Source organism: Polypterus senegalus, chromosome 13 (assembly GCF_016835505.1).
Source record: "Polypterus senegalus isolate Bchr_013 chromosome 13, ASM1683550v1, whole genome shotgun sequence".
NCBI lineage: Eukaryota > Metazoa > Chordata > Cladistia > Polypteriformes > Polypteridae > Polypterus > Polypterus senegalus.
Window position 1 is genome coordinate 103737191 of NC_053166.1, and position 20576 is coordinate 103757766.

General features: G+C 40.3%; 1 protein-coding gene across 1 annotated transcript in view; it reads left to right on the forward strand.

Moving 5' to 3' along the window:
• Positions 1 to 3636: 3636 nt before the first annotated feature.
• Positions 3637 to 20576, forward strand: part of zgc:193811 (uncharacterized protein LOC559801 homolog) — a 113844-nt gene continuing 96904 nt past the window's right edge. The window contains exon 1 of the mRNA XM_039776367.1: positions 3637 to 3837. Coding sequence (XP_039632301.1) covers positions 3637 to 3837 — 201 coding nt within the window. The remainder of the gene's footprint in view (positions 3838 to 20576) is intronic.

Genomic DNA, 20576 nt, shown 5'->3' on the forward strand with positions numbered 1-20576 from the left:
TCCCTGCACTGGCCACACAGCCCCACAGCATGATGGAACCACCACCATATTTTACTGTAGGTAGCAGTTGTTTTTCTTGGAATGCTGTGTTCTTTTTCCTCCATGCATAACGCCCCTTGTTATGCCCAAATAACTCAATTTTAGTTTCATCAGTCCACAGCACCTTATTCCAAAATGAAGCTGGCTTGTCCAAATGTGCTTGAGCATACCTCAAGCGGCCTCTGTTTGTGCTGTGGGTGGAGAAAAGGCTTCCTCTGCATCACTCTCGCATACAGCATCTCCTTGTGTAAAGTGCGCCGAATGGTTGAACGATGAACAGTGACTCCATCTGCTGCAAGATGATGTTGTAGGTCTTTGGTGCTGGTCTGTGGGTTGACTCTGACTGTTCTCACCATTCGTCGCTTCTGTCTATCCGAAATCTTTCTTGGTCTGCCACTTCGAGCCTTAACTTGAACTGAGCATGTGGTCTTCCATTTCCTCAATATGTTCCTAACTGTGGAAACAGACAGCTTAAATCTCTGGGACAGCTTTCTGTATCCTTCCCCTAAACCATGATGGTGAACAATCTTTGTCTTCAGGTCATTAGAGAGTTGTTTTGTGACCCCCATGTTGCTACTCTTCAGAGAAAATTAAAAGAGGAGGGAAACTTACAATTGACCCCCTTAAATATTCTTTCTCATTATAGGATTCACCTGTGTATGTAGGTCAGGGGTCACTGAGCTTACCAAGTCAATTTACAAATATTTTTCAGAGAGATACTTTCATGTCCCTCGAGACAAGACTTTGTGCAAAGAGATTTAACCACTCCTTGGGCCATGAAATAAAAGACAAAGAGAACATGACAAAGTGGAATGTCTTAAAGAATTCAAAAACATTGGCGCGATACACATGCAGAGCAGGTTAGAGATAAGGAAAGTCCTGTACTAAAATTCGAAAGTCTCAAAAAAATGATAGTAAAGATCACATTAGTGCAAACAAACGAAAATTATTACTCAGAGAAATAATGGAACAGTGAAAAGAGATTGAATATATTGCTCAGATTTAAACTTTAAGTTTGATTAGATTCTAATTAGATTGTCTGATTTGTTAGATTGTCTAATTTGTGTTGCCATCAGGGAAATGCAGTGTTTCTTCTCAATGAAGAGGTGTATCCACAAGAATTAAAAGATTTGTTGTTTGGTGAAAGTGAAATCCACATATGTGAGTGGCAGAGACGTGAAGTGGCTGGCACTTAGAGCAGGACGGGGAGGTTGGCGAGCTAAGCGAGCAGGGGGCAAAGCCCCCTAGTTAGTAGTAAAGAAACAGTCAAGGAGTAGATAAAGTGCATCAAGAATAGTAAAGGAAAATGAAAATATATGGACAGCAAAATAGCAAATGCTTTAAATTTGCATTTTTTAAGGTCTTCACATATGAAGAAGTGGATATCCTCTCAGTAGTAGAAGGGACTACTATGAACATACAGTAAGTAGTATGTGATTTAGAAATTGTAGAAGAAGTATCGCTCAGATTAAATAGGTTGAAATCAAACAAATCACCAGAAACAGGTAATATTTCTCCTTCAGCTCTTAATGAGTACATATATAAACCCTAAGTAAATTCCTAAGGACTGTAAAATGGCAAATATTATCCTGTTACATAAAATGACTGTTCAGACAGATCCAAGAAACTATAGGCCAGTAAGCTTAATGTGCATCACAGGTAAATTAATAGAAGGAATTATTAAGGAAAAGACTGAGCAGCAAATGGCAAGAACACAAATTTTACTAAACAGTTATGATAGGTTCAGATGAGATAGATGATTTTACTAACATGATGGAATTCTATGAGGAAGCAACCTAAGAATACAATCAATATGGTGAATATGATATTTTTATATTGACTTTCAGAAAGCATTTTATAAGGTACCATATGAGAGGCTGGGCATCAGACTAAAAGAAGTGGGAGTTCAGGCCGTAATGTGTAGATGGATGCAAAATTGGCTCAGACACAGAAGACAGAAGGTTATGGTGAGAGGGGCCTTATTAGAATTGGGTGACAATAAGACTGGTGTCCCTAATGGCTCAGTGACAGAGCTACAGCTATTTTAAATATATTAATAATTTGGATAGGAATATAAATAAGCTGGTTAAGTTTGCAGATGATACCAAGTTAGGCTTGGGCAGATTTGTGTCAGAGGAAATTTATGTAAGTAAATGTGAAGTATTATATGAAGGAATTAAACATGTTTAGGTTTGAATACACAATGGAAGGTCTGAAAGTTGAAAGTACAGCTTATGAGAAGAATTTATGAGTTTTAGTGGACTCAACGCTATCAACTGTCAGACAGTGTTCAAAAGACATTAAGAATGTTAACAGAATGTTACGTTATATTGCACAATTTGCAGTGTACAAGTCCAAGGAGTTTATGCTCTGGCTTTATAATGCACAGGTTAGACCTCTTCTGGAGCAAAGCGTGCAGTTTCCATCTCCAAGTGACAAAAAAGACACAGTGTTAAAAAAAGTCCAGAAAAGAGCAAGAAGGCTGATTCTAGGTCTATGGGAAATATTTAGTAAGATTAAAAGAGTTAAGCTTTTTCAGTTTGTGGAAAAGGAAAGGGTGACATGATTGAAGTGCTCAAAATGATTAAGGGAGTCAGTACAGTGGATCAAGGCTGTTAATTTAAAATGACAAGAAAATGGGACACAGCTGGAAATGTGTTAAGGTTAAATTCTGCATAACATTAGGAAGTTTTTTTTCACATAGAGGCAACATAAACACATGGAATAAGTTACCAAGTATTGTGGTGGAGAGTATGACTTTAGTATGACTTTTTAATTTTAAAACTAGACGATATTGTTTTGGAAGAATTCAGTGGATCAGACTGGCAAGCTTTGTTGGTCTGAATAGCTTGCTGTCGTCTACATTGTTCTCAAACATTTTATTTTTCGGTTTCTTTTTTTTTTATCATTTTTTGCAAAATTGCGCCATCTGCTGAGATTGTGGTGTAGTGACCCAGGCATTGTACTCACGGATATAGTGATTGTAATTTATGAAACCGCGCGAGATCTTCTGAAACAACCTGCTTTATAGCTAGGTGCCTAGAGGCCTCTCCTCATCATTCAGTTCTTGTTGTTTGCTGGGCATTATTTACATTGAAATGGAAGTATACTTTTCTCCTCGGCCATTATACAAAGAGCCGCAAATGAGCTACTTCATGGTCCCATATACGCTAGTATAATTTGGTTCACGTTTGACTTTACACACACACTGAACTGATTACATATAATATATCAATCTTAATGTGTTCTGTCTTATTTGATGTTACGTTTATCAGTCTGCGTCAGGATTCCGAGTTGGAGGATTTAAAGAAATTATAAATCTGATTGGTTACTCTCAAAAATTAAACTTAACACATTTTAAGAAAATTGTCTAATACAGAACAGGACGTTTCCCATTTTCGAGACTAGAATTTACCACACTGCAGAGTCCAACCCGAATGCAGATTTAAAAAAAAAACAAACTGACATTACTAAACTGAAAGATCCATTAGCCGAGGAAGATACTGCTACATAGCTCTTTCGTAATTACATCACTTCTATTATACGAATGTCACGAATGGATTAATCAGTTAACGGAAGTTTATTCTTCTAGTTGCTATGTCTAACTGGCGTGTATCGTCACAAACTATTACTAGTGCTGCTTCCACGGCAACGGATAAACAAACGGAGGCGTCCAAGACTTATTGTTTGATTCAGGCAGCTACTCCTGTCCAAGGCTTCAACCTGGCTATGGTATCCAGTTCGCAGGCACCGTCGATCGGCACCATGGAAAACATGTATAAAACAGATCGAGTTGCTGTGAGTACCAGACCAAGCAAACCAAGCGCAACGACCGTCCTTCTTTTTATTTGTTATGTAAGAGTTAGGTAACGAATTTTCGAAGTTATCAATTTCATCATCGCTGGCTGGAAGCATATGGTTCAATGCATGAACTATGGAGCGGCAGTTTACTAGTGCAAACGAGCTAGGTGATAACCTGTAGTGCTGACATAAATTTTGGATTACTCCTTTCAGTGCTTTTATAGCACGGGAATCACTAGAATCACTGTTAATTACTCATAAAACATGTATTACGAAAGTTGGGTAAAGAGACGGCTCAATAACTAATTGCAAAATTTTAAAGTATATTATAAAGGGATCCTAGATTCAGTCCCGAGGAAAGCACTGCAGTTAACTGATAAGTGATCCTGGAAATGGCCTCACATCTAAAATGATATGAGGTGTTCTGTGCAAAGTTGAAACACGCACATAAGTAACATAAGGAAGTGGTGAAGAATTGATGTTCCAAGTTTGTTTGCGGATTTGCTCTGGAAACAGCGTCCCATAATGTATCTTGTACCATATGTTGGCGTGATGTGCGCATCCCGTCTGACCAATTTAGGCAGTTTGTAGTAGGTCTAACATGTATTTGTAACTGTGTTTGGAGAGAAGGTATTTTGCACGCCAGGGCGTAGGAAGCTGGTGAAATTGAAGACTTGTATTTAATGATAAAAATTCAGAATTCGGACGATATGTCCATGTTATTTTGTATAGAGAAGAACAAAATGCAGTCAACGTTTTCGAATCTTAAGGAAATCATGAATTCTTTTTGCCTGTTTGATACCTTAAACTGGAAATTGCTATTTCTTTTCATCCATCTGGTATTTCTAAAATTATATAAGCAAGCATTTAAACACACAGAATTGTTTTCAGAAGCCACTGTTTAAAACGATTATTAAAATAATCTTAATTTGTATTTATACGAGGAGCTAAAGGTTGGACTAACTTTGATATTTATGACCCTGAAGACTGTGGGTTTCCTGAAATTTTAATGTTTCAAACTGGAGTTGTGCTTTTCTTTTTTCTATTCTGTACCTGGTTTGACTTAGTATACTTTTCTTAATAATATTACTTAATATACTAAGTAATATACTTATCATTATACCTTATTGTCTTGAGGACCTATAACGTAATATTGATACATAAACAGTATAATTGATTGCCTGTAGCTATACCTATAATCATTGCTTTTAAAGTTATTAAAATTTTCAAAATGTTTGAAAACATGTTCATGGAAAACATTTCTTTTTTTAATATTGGAATTTAGTGATGCATCAATAATTGCTAAGTTAACCCTAAATGGGACAGTTGAAATCTTCAGCTAAGAAGATAAAAATTCAACTAATTGTGTTTCTGGGATGTGTGATTTGTGGAATTCTACATTAATTTTGAGAAATATTCAAATTGTTAATGACAAAACCTCTAAGTACTTTTCATATTAGACCTGTTTATGTAACTGTCTTTTTAGAGGGGCTTCTTTTGAGGATTTCACTGTTACTGTTGACTCCATCAAATTTTCCCTGGAAAAAACTAAAACAGCCAGCTCCAGTGTAAAAGAAGATATGCATTCTAGACCTGTTAAGCCTCTTGTAAGCCCTCTTTGGACCCATTATACAGTATTTGTATTGGCAAAAGAATGCTGTATGAGAAGACAAAAAATGACACACATTTATAAATGCATACTTTCTAACATAAAATATTAGCCATAAAGATATTACCCACAAAATACATATTTACTAACATATTGGTATAACCGAAATGAAGTCATTTTCTAATACTTTAAACCTTTTAAGCATTTAATTGAGTTAGTGAACAATAGTGTCACAATACCATAATCTCATACTCTGATGCAATATCAGGTGCTAAAATTCAAACAAACAATAGACTTTTTGCAGCTAATAATCCTCAATGGTCAAAGCAATCCAGAAGTGCAGGCCGTAAAATCAATATCATAAAAAATTAGTATTGAAAAACTTTCATCCATCCATCCATCTCTTCCGCTTATCCGAGATCAGGTCATGAGGGCAGCAGCTTGAGCAGAGAAGCCCAGACTTCCCTTTCCCCGGCCACTTCTTCTAGCTGTTCTGGGAGAATCCCGAGGCGTTCCCAGGCCTGCTGGGAGACATAGTCCCTCCAGCGTGTCCTGGGTCTTCCCCAGGGCCTCCTCCTGGTTAGACGTGCCTGGAACACCTCACCAGGGAGGTGTCCAGGAGGCATTCTGATCAGATGCCCGAGCCACCTCATCTGACTCCTCTCGATGTGGAGGAGCAGCGGCTCTACTCAGGGAAGGGAAAGCCCAGACACCCTGCGGAGGAAACTCATTTCAGCCGCTTGTATTTGTGATCTCATTCTTTCGGTCACTACCCATAGCTCATGACAATAGGTGAGGGTAGGAACGTAGATCGACTGGTAAATTGAGAGCTTTCCCTTACGGTTCAGCTCCTTTTTCACCACAACAGACTGATGCAGAGCCCGCATCACTGCGGACGCCGCACCGATCTGCCTGTCGATCTCGCGCTTCATTCTTCCCTCACTCGTGAACATGACTCTAAGATACTTGAACTCCTCCACTTGGGGCAGGATCTCGCTCCCAACCCTGAGAGGGCACTCCACCCTTTTCTGGCTGAGGACCATGGTCTCCTGATTTGGAGGTGCTGATTCCCATCCCAGCTGCTTCACACCGCTGCTGCAAACTGATCCAGAGATGGCCTGATAAAGCAAACAGGACAACATTATCTGCAAAGGATGCGCCTAGAAATTCTGTCCATAAAAGTTAGGAACAGAATCGGAAAGGGCAGCCCTGGCAGAGTCCAACACTCACTGGAAACGGGTTTGACTTACTGCTGGCAATGCGGACCAAGCTCTACACTGGTTGTACAGGGACCGAACAGCCCTTATCAGGGGGTCCAGTTCCCCATACTCCCGGAGCACCCCCCACAGGATTCCCCGACACGGTCGAATGCCTTTTCCAAGTCCACAAAACACATGTAGACTGGTTGGGCAAACTCCCATGCACCCTCCAGGACCCTGCTAAGGGTGTAGAGCTGGTCTACTGTTCCACGACAAGGACAAAAACCACACTGTTCTTCCTGAATCTGAGATTCGACTATCTGATGGATCCTCCTCTCCAGGACCCCCAAATAGACTTTTCCAGGCAGACTGAGGAGTGTGATCCCTCTGTAGTTGGAACACACCCCTGACCACCACCCCGGTCTGTCAATCCAGAGGCACTGTCCCCGATGTCCATGCGATGTTGCAGAGGCGTGTCAACCAGGACAGTCCTACAACATCAAGAGCCTTGAGGAACTCCAGGCGTATCTCATCCATCCCTGGGGCCCTACCACCAAAGAGTTTTTTGACCACCTCGGTGACCTCAGTCTCAGAGATGGCGGAGCCCACCTCTGAGTCCCCATGCTTTGCTTCCTCATTGGAAGGCATGTTAGTGGGATTGAGGAGGTCTTCGAAGTACTCCCTCCACCGACCCACAATGTCCCGAGTCAAGGTCAGCAGCGCACCATCCCCACCATATACAGTGTTGACACTACACTGCTTCCCCCTCCTGAAACGCCGGATGGTGGACCAGAATCTCCTCGAAGCCATCCGAAAGTCGTTCTCCATGGCCTTCCTAAACTCCTCCCATGCCCGAGTTTTTGCCTTAGCAACCATCTAAGCTGTATTTCGCTTGGCCTGCCGGTACCTATCAGCTGCCTCCAGAGTCCCACAGGACAAAAGGGTCCTGTAGGACTCCTTCTTCAGCTTTACGGCATCCCTCACCACCAGTGTCCACCAACGGGTTCAGGGATTGCCGCCACAACAGGCACTGACCACCTTACGGCCACAGCTCCAGTCAGCCGCCTCAACAATAGAGGCATGGAACATGGCCCATTCGGACTCAACGTCTCCCACCTCCCTTGGGACGTGGTCTAAGTTCTGCCGGAGAATTTTATGTATGATCAAATCAGCTGTTTTGATAATTCTTCTGAACAATTCCAAATTGTTAATCATAAGTTGTAGCATACCATTTCTACATCTGTGTCTGTTATAGAAGAAGGAGGCTCCATAGGTCGAGAGCACAGATGATGAGGTTCCTTTTTCCAAGCTCATCATGTCATGAATCACCTCTATGAACTCCTTCACAGATCTGATGTGTTCAGATATTTCAAGAGAATATGTTACCGATATAACATCACATTATAAATGGATAATTGCAGTTATTTATGTTCTCAACGTAAACAAAACTGAAGCCCATGTTGTACACCTGCCCTTAAGAAATGTTGGTGGCACAAGAGTGCATTAAGAGCTCACTAGCATCAGCTTTAACAAATTTGTCATCAAAAATGTTTAACATTTCCTTGAAGGCTGGTCTTAATGATGACTAGAAAGAACAATAACATGAATTTTGCCTGCAGCCAAGCATCAACAGACGATCAGTTATTTGAAATTATACAATTTCCTAATCAACATCTTACTAGACATGTTTGAGGCTTGACAGTGCTCACCTGATTCTGGACAGTAGTTTTCCTTCTGACGGTGCATTCTTGCTTATCTCCCTCATTCCCATCTGCAACCAGATGAAGTCATATTTTATTCCATATTTCTGTATCCTGAGTTGTGCCTCTTGATGTTGCAGAGTTTTTTCGTGCTGCATCTAAAGAACTGTTACTATAGAGCCTGGGTCAATCAACAGTTGACATCTGGTTATTTGTCAGACATGAGCGCTGACTGCATCCAATCATAATGTTAAAAAACCATGCTTCAAGGGTAGGCTATGTCTTTGTTGTTTATTTACATTAAATAAAGTGCTGAAAATGTAGTTGTATTCTGACAAGAAGCAATACTTACAAATTCAGATAGTTGTAAGATATTTGCATGCATTACTGGTTAAACGACTGGCTTTAAATGCTTCCCTGTAGCTAGTTTGCAAGCATTACCAACTGCTTGTCACTGGTTGTGGTATAGCGGGTCCACAGCCCTCTCAACAAGGGCCAGCAGTTTTAGTTTAAATAAATAATCACCGTGCTCGCGGTTTAGTGAGTGGAAGTGGTGGCTGTAGCAAAGCCGCAGGGTGATCTGCGGTGTGGGCGTTTCTCACCTAGTGCACAGGTGAGGGACTGCCCACATCCGTGATTGTTCCTGTGGCTAATGTGCTGCAGCTGCTATGGCCCCTCAATATAAAAGAAGCTCGAGTCATTTAGAAAAGAGATCGAAAAAAGAACAAAATGGAAAGAAAGAAGTAAATGGAGGTTGCAGCAGGAAGCAGTGAGGAGAGAGAGAGAGAGCAAGTCGGTGCAGCAGGAACCGAGCGAGAGCAAGCTCGCGGCAGCTGAGTAGACGGCCTAGGTGTTTGACCAACACTTGTAAGAATAAGTGGTTGTGGTCGCTCCCGCAGAGTTTGCTTCGGAGGGCGGGAGTGACCAGAAGGCGCTGGATTCTCCGTGGAAGGTAGCGCGAGTCGGGACTTGGGACGTGGTGTTCCCTGTGTGAGAGCCTTGGTCACAGAGGAATTCCCAAGTCACTGTCAGGGGGAGCCGACCGGAGCCAAGGATCGGTAAGGCGACTGGCAGTAGTAGTAGTAGAAGCAGATATTGTGAAGGTCAACTGCAGAGAGCGTCTCACTTGTTGTGAGGCTCAGATGGGTGAAGCAGGAGAGACACTGGAGTGAAAGACGCCGGGCTTGTTGTTGGTTTTAAAGACTGTTTCCTGTTGAACGTTTTAACCTCAGTGTTTTAAGAAGATTTTTCTATTTATTGATTTTTAACCTCCACGTTTTTCTTTTATTGGATTATTTATTTGAACAGTTTTGAAAGCACTGCACTTTATTTGAACACTGTTTTTGTTTTGACTATTTTAATAAAAACACTTTGCACATTTTTACCATCCCTTGCTCAATTGTTATTGCCTCCACTGTCTAGCTCTTCTCTGTGACATTATCGACGGTGTTGGGTTCAAGGGCTCCCAAACAGCAATGGGAGCATGGACCTGAACCTGCATCGTCACACTGGTGTTTAACCTGATTATGGGTTAGCATCACCTCTGGCTTAAGACCTTGAGAAAAGTAGAATTTTATTCTGGTGCCACTCTGCTCTACAGGCCCCAGTATGTTTCTGATCTGATTAAGGTCATACAGTACTTAAAGTTGCTGAACAGGAGAGTTACTGCCTTTAAATGTTCTTTATCATTGTTGTACTTGATGCTTAATCATAATACTAACTAGGGGGCTTCGCTTGTCAAACCCCCCAGCCTGCGCTTACGCGCCAGCCAATTTAAGCCTCTGCTGCTTGCGTATGTGGATTTCACTTTCACCAAACAACAAATCTTGTAATTCTTGCAAATACGCCTCTTCACTGGGAAGAAACACTATTTTTCCCTGATGGCAACATGAATTAGATGATCTACAAGTTTCTGACTTAAAGTTTAAATCCGAACAATATTTTCGATTTCTTTTCGCTGTTCCATTATTTAATTAAGTAATTTCTGTTTGTTTGTGCTGATGCAATCTTTACTATAATTTTTTTTGAGGCTTTCGAATTTTAATACTTTCATTATCTCTGACCTGCTCTGCATGTGTATCACGCCAACATTTTTTAATATTCCAAAAACTGGGATTCCAGTTTCCGGTGCCGTGCAAGTGGCAGCCATTCCAGCAGCTCAGTGTATGACTTTATCTTTTTACCTTTTTTTTTCTATTTTTCTCTATTTCACTGATCACTTCTACCACTTTCTTTTATGTGGAATCGCTCCCTGGACACTTTTTTACTATTTTGACTACTTGATATGGATTTTTACACTCCGAGACTTGCCTATTTAAGTAGTCAACTTAAAGCACAGAGAAGAAATGCCCACGCCGGTGTGGTTCCCTATTTACCTGACGAGGTAAGAAGACAATATCGGGGAAGCCCAGCCGGCGCAAAGATAAGATTAAAGCCAAGCAGTTTGCGAGAAAATGCCGTTATAAACCGTTGGTGCCTTTTGTGATCCTTGGAAATGTCAACTCACTACCAAATAAGATCGACAAACTGGCTGTGCTGGTGAAAAATATCAGAACCTACAGAGAATGCAGCTTGCTGTGTTTTAGTGAAATGTGGCAAACAACTACCATCCCAGATGCTAACGTGGAGCTACCCGGGTTTAGCACAGTTAAAGCGGACAGAGACGCAAATACCTGTGGGAAGCGGAAAGGAGGAGGACTCACTCTCTATGTGAATACAAGGTGGTGCAACTCTGGACATATAAACGTTAAAATCTCCAACTGCTGCAGGGACATCAAACTGTTGGCCGTAAGTCTGCCTCCCTTTTACTTGTCAAGAGAGTTTGGACACGTGATTGTTGTTATTGTTTACATCCCCACTCGAGCGAATGCGGAGATAGCGAGTACAATACAATACAATACAATTTATTTTTGTATAGTCCAAAATCACACAGGAAGTGCCGCAATGGGCTTTAACAGGCCCTGCCTCTTGACAGCCCCCCAGCCTTGACTCTCTGAGAAGACAAGGAAAAACTCCCAAAAAAACCTTTTAGGGAAAAATGGAAGAAACCTTGGGAAAGGCAGTTCAAAGAGAGACCCCTTTCCAGGTAGGTTGGGCGTGTAGTGGGTGTCAAAAAAAGGGCGTCAAAACAATACAATACACAGAACAGAACAAATCCTTAATACAGCATAAAAAATTTTTTTAGAAGTACGGAGCAGAATTTAACAGTAGATGATATCACATAATAAGATTTGGATATTTTTAGAGTCCTGGAGACCTCATCCATCAAGTTGCCCCCCCCACATTTGGCCATTCTATGGCTAAAACAGTGCTGGGCCAGCCAATCCGATGAAAGGACCCCTCTTTCCCATGATTCCTGTGATCTTCCATCAGGGATGACTTTACCATAGGCAGGCAAACAACTTGGCAGGTGGGCCGTGGCACCAATTGCCACATTTGAGTACCGTGAACAGAAACAGAATAAGTGAGGGTTAGTATTCAATTATAACTATCATGTTACTTATGTTTTAGTGCTAATGACTAACAACAGAGATACAGTCTGTACAGTTAATCAGCAGCTCTAGTCAGGATATGCTAAACTGAAGTAGTGAGTCTTTAGCCGGGATTTAAAGGCTGAGACCGAAGGGGCATCTCTTATAGAAGCAGGAAGACCATTCCACAGTTTAGGGGCCCTGTAACTAAAAGCTCGACCTCCCACTGTTATTTTATTAATCCTTGGAATCATAAGCAGACTGGCATCTTGAGATTTTAATGTGCGCTCAGTTTTGTAAGTCATGATAAGTTCAGATAAGTAAGTCGGACCTTGGCCATTTAATGCTTTATATGTTAAAAGGAGGATTTTGAAATCTGCCCTAAACTTAACCAGAAGCCAGTGTAAGAATTTAAGAACTGGAGTTATGTGTTCATATTTTCTTGTTCTTGTAATAATTCTTGCAGCCGCATTTTGGATTAACTGGAGGCTGTATAAAGAACAGTTTGAACAGCCAGTGAACACCGCATTGCAGTAGTCAATCCTACTAGAGATAAATGCATGAATTAATTTCTCAGAATCCTGTTTATTTAGAAAGCGCCTTAATTTCCTAACATTTTTAAGATGGAAGAAACATGTTTTGGACAACTTTGTAATATGTGCTTTAAATGACATGCTAGAATCAAAGATAACTCCTAGATTGCCGGTTGATTCAGTAAAGTTAATTGGGATTCCAACTGAGTTAAATGATGACAAAATATTGTTGTTATCAGCGTCATTCCCTCCAACAATTAACATCTCTGTTTTATCTGTATTTAAAGACAAGTACTTCTCATTCATCCACTCCTTTAATTCGCAACAAAACTAATTAAAGACAACATCGGAGAAACTTCACTTGATTTAAATGAAAGGTATAACTGGGTGTCATCTGCATATGAGTGAAAATTAACATTATGTTTCCTAATGAGAGATCCCAGTGGAAGCATGTAACGTGAAAACAGTAAAGGTCCCAGTACTGAGCCCTGCTGGACACTATATTATGTGCCATATTATGGCAAGCCAAATTAACATTTAGAGATATCTCAAAATGGATTTTAAGATATCTGGAAATGCATTTTAGATATCTCAAATTGACTTACAGATATCTACAAATGCATCTATTTTAAGATATCTAAAAAGCATTTTATGATATATTAAATAGATTTCAAGATATCTTGAAATGATATGCTGTACATTTTGAAATATCTGAAATGCATTTTAAGATATCTTTAATGCATTTCGAGATATCTTGAAATACGTTCCTGTGCATTTTGAGATATCGCAAATACATTTCGAGATATCTTAAAATAACTTCCTGTGCATTTCAAGATATCTCAAATACATTTTGAGATATCTCAAAATCACTTCCTGTAACATTTCCTATTCTTTCAATGGGACTTCCTGTCTATTTCGAGATATCTCAAAATGAATTTGAGATATCTTGAAATACACAGGAAGTTATTTTAAGATATCTTGAAATGTATTTGAGATATCTTGAAATGTGCAGGAAGTCATTTTAAGATATCTGAAAATGCATTTCAGATATCTCAAAATGAATTTGGGATATCTTAAAATGAGAAGGAAGTTATTTTGAGATATCTCGAAATATAATTTAGATATCTTAAAAAGCATTCAAGATATCTTGAAATTCATTTTTTCAGATATCTGAAATACATTTTTAGATATCTAAAATTAATTTCATGATATCTTAAAATGGGTCTCTGCTCCATTTCAGATATCTAACAATGTATTTCAAGATATCTCAAATTGTATTTCAAGATATCTAAAATGCATTTTAAGATATCTTTAAAAGGACACTCAATTATTTCAAGATATCTCAATAGCATTTTCAGATATCTACAATACAATTTAAGATATCTCAAATACATTTCCAGATATCTTAAAACAGCTTCCTGTCCATTTTCAGATATCTCAAATACATTTCAAGATATCTTAAAATGACTTCCTGCACATTTCAAGATATCTCAAATACATTTTAAGGTATCTTATAATAAACAAGTAGTCCCATTGACATAATAGGCAATTTTACAGGAAATGATTTTGAGATATCTTGAAATGCATTTAAGATATCTGAAAATTCATTTGAGATATCTTGAAATGCAGACACAATTATTTTGAGATATCTGAAACTGTATTTGAGATATCTTGAAATACATTTGAGATATCTCAAAATGTATTGCAGATATCTTAAAATGTAAAGGAATTATTTTAAGATATCTCAAAGCGAGTTTCAGATATCTTAAAAAGTAAATTACATTTTAAGATATCCAAAATTCATTTTGAGATATCTCTAAATGTTAATTTGGCTTGCCATACTATATTGAACTTCTGTGTATAATGATGGAGTACTGTCAGCACATTTCTGTACATATTGGAATCGATTTGATAAATAAGAACTGAACCAAGCGAGCACGGGGCCTGTAAGCCCAACATCGTTTTCTAGCCTGTGCAGTAAAATAGAATGGTCAATGGTGTCAAATGCTGCACTTAAGTCCAACAACATAATTACAGTGGAGTTTCCTTCATCAGAGGATATCAGAATGTCATTTACAACCCGTGTTAGTGCCGTTTCTGTACTATGACCAGTGCGAAAGCCAGACTGGAATGCGTAAGGTGTGACTGAAGCTGACTGGCGACTACTTTTTCTAGTATTTTAGAGAGAAACGGTAAATTTGAAATAGGCCTATAATTATTTAGTATGTGTGGGTCTAGGTCTGACTTTTTAAGTTTAATGACTGACACTTTTAGTGCATCAGGTACGGTGCCATGCAGTAATGAACTATTGATAATGGTTAGAATAGGCTGCAAGAACATCCATTGCACTTTTTACTAGTTTTGTTGGCACTGGATCTAGGGAACAAGTAGTAGGCTTCATTTTAGTAATTAAAGTTAAGACTTCCTTCTCAGTTAGATGATTAAAATTATTAAAGTGCTGAATGAAATGTGAGAGAGGGTCTGCTAAGCTAGTATTTGGTTTGTACTGTGATGCAGAGATCTGGGATCTTATATTTTTCATTTTCTCATTGAAGAAGTTCATAAAGTCTGTACTGCTAATATCTGTTGGTATTTTGCACTGTTGATCTGAATTCCCATTTGTTAATTTAGCCACTGCTCTAAAAGTACCCTAGGATTTTTATTATTGCTATCTATTAATGTAGAATAGTATTCTGAGCGAGCTTTAAAGAGGGCTTTTTTATATTTATTAACACTCTCTGTCCATGCAATTTGAAAGACATGTAGCTTTGTTGTTCTCCATCTGCGCTCCAGTTTTCGACACTCTAATTTAAGAGCTCGAGTGTTTTCATTAAACCAGGGAGAGTTTCTATGTGCTTTGATCACTTTTGTTTTAGGGGAGCCACTGTGTCCAGAGCATCTCTCAAGGTCACATTATAATGTGATGTTAGCTGATCTAAATTGTTTTCCCACGTTTACATTTGATGTTAACTGATCTAAATGGTTTTCCACAATTACACTCGACTTACTCAAGGTATCTATAAATTTTGAAGCAGAATTACAATCTAGATGTCGCACTGTCTTTGTTTTAATCTGTGAGTGCTTGGCATGGGCAGAACTAAATCAAATGTAATTAAGAAGTGATCGGAAATAACTACATTTAATGGAGTAATATTTAAATTTTGAATTTCAACTTTGTAAGTTATAATTAAATCTAATGTGTGGTTATGATTATGAGTTGGACCTTTGACAATCTGACAAAATCCTACTGAATTTAACAAATAAGTAAAACATTTGCTAAAAGTGTCAGTTTCCACATCAATGTGTACATTAAAATCCCCATCAGAACATGATCATAATTTATAGCCAAATCAGACAGAAGGTTGCTAAATTCAGTCATGAACAATGAATATGGCCCTGGTGGTCTGTAGACTAGCACTATAATTGTGTTGGAATCTGTTTTAATATTTAAAATGAATGCCTCAAAGGATGTAAAGTTGCCTAAATTTTTAGGAGTGATTTGCATTTTGTTACAATGAATTATTCCAAGGCCTCCTCCTCGACCAGAATCTCTAGACTTATGAAGGAACGAGTATCCATCTGGTGACGCCTCAGCTAGGGAACAGTGTCACATTTACTAAGCCAGGTTTCAGTAAGAAGACACAGATCAGATTTTGTACTTAATATATATCATTTACCAAAACAGCTTTAGTGCCAAGAGAGCGAATGTTCAATAAACAGCATTTAAAACTGCATGGTTCTTTCTGAACTGCTGATATATTTTTGTTTTAATTTGAATTAAATTTCTATTACAGATGCCCCTGGTGGAGGTCTGGTTTTATCCCTTGGTCTAATTATACACCTTATTTTTGGTTATCAATTAATTTATGGTTTGTATCAAGACTAAATTTACTGGATGCCCCACAACAGGTATTATGGGTAACAGCTTCAGGAAAATAACAGGTGGGATAAACAACAGCCTGTGATTTAAGATCACATGACTGCGGCCTGGATGGTGCTCTAATCAGTCAACCAGGCAGTTTTGCTGCCATATTTTGGGATAATACATAAGATCCCTCCAGTTAGGATGAAGACCATCTCTTCTGAAAAATCCAGGCCTTTCCCAAAAATCATCCCAATTGTTCACAAATGCTATGCTTTTATTTGCACACCAGGTTTCTAGCCAGCAGTGAAAGGAATGCAATCTGCTATAAATCACATCCCTCTATATAATCTTGGTAAGGGACCAGATACAATTAAATTCCGACATTTTGTTTTAGCTTTGGTGCATAGAGAGATGAAGTTCGCTTTAATACCTCAGATTGCTGTAAATAAATATCATTAGTGCCGACATGCAGCAATAAGGTAGATACTTCATCGGCAACACGGTCCAATGCGGCCTCTATGCCAGAAATCTTGGCCCCTGCGAGGCACTTAACATTAACTGCTGGTTTAACATAGTTTGGAATTCTAACATTCCGCACTATGGAATCGCCAATTATGAGCACTTTATTATTCTCACTTTCCAGAGGCACGCTGCGGAGAGCTGAGAATCTGTTCTGGGTCCGAATTGGTGACCTGGGTGCCGGGGGACTACATTTTGGATTCTTAGACCCCCGTCTTACTGTTACCCACTCGCCCTGTGGCTGAATTGGTGCTGCTGATTTCGGCCTCGCACTGACTACAGTGGGACCTGGAGAGACTGAAGCCAAATCAGAAGTAGCCGAATTGTCTAAACAAACCGAGTCGATCCAATTTTCGGTTTGCCTAATTGCTATCAGATTTCTAACGTGGTCCTCCAACTCGCGTATTTTCCCGACCAACTCTAAATTAACTAAACACTTTTGGCCGGTGAAGATATCTATGCTATCAGCAGGAAAACCTGAACTGTACATACTGCATGACACACAACATATAAACGTGCCCTCGATGGGCAGAGAGCAGATAGAACTTACATAAGTGGTGAAGTCATCTTTGCCGTTTTTATAGGTGCTTCGGCGTTTTCCGTGTTCAGCTGAATCACTAAGCCGCTTTAAGTTTCCACCACCCGCTGAGCGATCGACTTTAATTTCTCACTGCCGGTTATTTCTACTGGTCAGCTGCCGGCTTTACCTCAGGTGAACTTGCTCGGGTGCTTGCGAAGGGCTACGTACCTGTGGGATATGCCGCTTCTCTGTGCTTCCGCTTCCTGATCCGCTCTGTGCTGATGAGTGTCATCATCCATTCCGCAGTTGCTAAGTTACAAACGTATCACCCTGAGGCTGTTGTGCTAATCGCTGGAGACTTTAACCATGTAACGCTGGATAAAACATTACCTGCCTTCTTCCAGTATGTGGACTGTAACACCCTGGGAAATAGGACTATTGACCTACTCTATACAAACGTTAAAGACGCATACAGCGCCACCCCACTGCCTACGCTTGGGAAAGCAGATCATAACCTATTTCTGCTTTAGCCTCTCTACAAAACAAGAGTGAAGGCACTACCTAAAACCACATGATCATTCATGAAGTGGTCCCCTGAGGCAGAGCAGGCTCTGAGAGACTGCTTTGGAACTACAGACTGGGATATACTGCTGGGGTCACATAGTGAGAACATTGAAGAGGCTGTTGACTGCACAACTGATTACATCAACTTCTGTATGGACATTGTAGTTCCAGTAAGAACAGTACGCTGTTATGTTAACCACAAGCCATGGATTACAAGTGACATTAAAGGCCTTTTGAATCAGAAGAAAAGGGCTTTTAAAGGCGGTGATCAGCATGAGCTGAAGCGTGTGCAGAAGGAACTCCGAGTCCAGCTCAAGGTGGCGAAGGAGCAGTACAGGAGAAAGCTGGAGCAGAAATTGCAGAATAACAGCATGAAGGAAGTGTGGGATGGGATGAAGATCATCACTGGCTGCAGCTTGAAGCGTGGTGCCACCATCAAGAGAGAAGTGGAGAGAGCAAACCAATTGAACAACTTCTTTAACAGGTTTGACCACCCTAACCACTCTCACCTCAGAGTACTTCATCCTCCAACCATCCTTCTGTGGATACCAGCATAGGTGAGACATCCCCACCCACAATTACAGCAGCACAGGTGAGCAGAGAGCTGAGGAGACTTCGTGCCAGCAAAGCAGCGGGTCCAGATGGTGTTTTGCCACGACTGCTGAAGGCCTGTGCGTTGGAACTGGGGCGTCCTCTACAGATCATCTTCAACCTGAGCCTGGAACAGGGGAGAGTCCCGAGGCTTTGGAAAACATCTTGTATCACCCCAGTCCCAAAAGTATCATGTCCTAGTGAGCTGAATGACTTCCAGCCTGTTGCTCTGACGTCACATGTGATGAAGACCATGGAGCGGCTGCTGCTTCACCACCTGAGGCCACAGGTCTGCCATGCCCTCGACCCTCTGCAGTTCGCATACCAGGAGAAGGTGGGAGCGGAGGATGCCATCATCTATATGCTACACCGATCCCTCTCCCACCTGGACAGAGGCAGTGGTGCTGTAAGAATTATGTTTTTGGACTTCTCTAATGCCTTCAACACCATCCAACCTCTGCTCCTTAGGGACAAGCTGACTGAGATGGGAGTAGACTCATGCCTGGTGGCATTGATCGTGGACTATCTTACAGATAGACCTCAGTATGTGCGTCTTGGGAACTGACATTGTGGTGAGCAACACAGGAGCGCCGCAGGGGACTGTACTTTCTCCCATCCTGTTCAGCCAATATACATCTGACTTCCAATATGATTCGGAGTCCTGCCACGTGCAAAAGTTCGCTGATGACACTGCTATTGTGGGCTGCATCAGGAGTGGGCAGGAGGAGGAGTACAGGAAGCTAATCAAAGATTTTGTTAAATGGTGTGACTCAAACTACTTACACCTGAACACCAGCAAGACCAAGGAACTGGTGGTGGATTTTAGGAGGCCCTGGCCCCTCATGGACCCTGTGATCATCAGAGGAGACTGTGTGCAGAGGGTACAGACCTATAAATACCTGGGAGTGCAGCTGGATGATAAATTGGACTGGACTGCCAATACTAATGCTCTGTGTAAGAAAGGTCAGAGCCGACTATACTTTCTTAGAAGGTTGGCATCCTTCAACATCTGCAATAAGATGCTGCTGATGTTCTACTAGACGGTTGTGGCGAGTGCCCTCTTCTACACGGTGGTGTGCTGGGGAGGCAGCATAAAGAAGAAGGACGTCTCACGCCTGGACAAACTTGTTAAGGAGGCAGGCTCTATTGTAGGAATAAAGCTGGACAGTTTAAAATTTGTGGCAGAACGACGGGCACTAAGCAAACTCCCGTCAATCATGAAGAATCCACTGCATCCACTTAACAGTGTCATTTCCAGGCAGTGGAGTAGCTTCAGTGACAGACTTTTGTCACTGTCTTGCTCCACTGACACCCTTTGAACATTATTCAAAGTTATTGTCTGTTTTTACATGCATTTTTATTACTCTTTAATTTAATATTTTTTTTTTTTTGTATTAGTATGATGCTGCTGGATTATGTGAATTTCCCTTTGGGATTAATAAAGTATCTATCTATCTATCTATCTATCTATCTATCTATCTATCTATCTATCTATCTATCTATCTATCTATCTATCTATCTATCTATCTATCTATCTTATCTACTTTATGACATTTTACTTTGTCATCTACTCTTTGTCTTTTATTTCCAGCCCTGGGTAAATCTCTTGACACAAAGTCTCGTCTCGCGGGACGTGAAAGTATCTCTGTGAAAAAGTCACGTCTCATGCCAGGCTAAAAACTCTTGTCTCGTCCCAGGATTTTTTTATTATAATAGACTGGTTTTACTGATTTTGGTACACTAAAAAGTCATATGCATGTAAATTATTTAAGTATATAACAAACAGCAATAACACAAAACAAATATCAGTTTAATTATTAAAATATGTCATTTAATATTCCTAATACTTTTGTCTGGAATGAAGTTTGGCTGTTTGGTTTCTTTATTTGCACAATAAACAATACACAGATAGGCAGAGTGGTGGCTTCCTGGCTAAAGGATATGGGGCTGGTAACTAGAAGGTTGCTGGTTCAAATCCTGGCAGTGCCAGAAGAATTGATACTTCGTTGAACAAGGTCCTTCACCTGCAATCACACTAGGGGCACTGTACAAACAGATTTCCCTCTGACCCCAAGCTTACTTTCCCTCTCTGTGTGTCTCTGGAGAATACGCTGTGGTATGCAAAAATTGAAGTTTCTATGTACAGTAAGAAAGTGTGTATTGTAA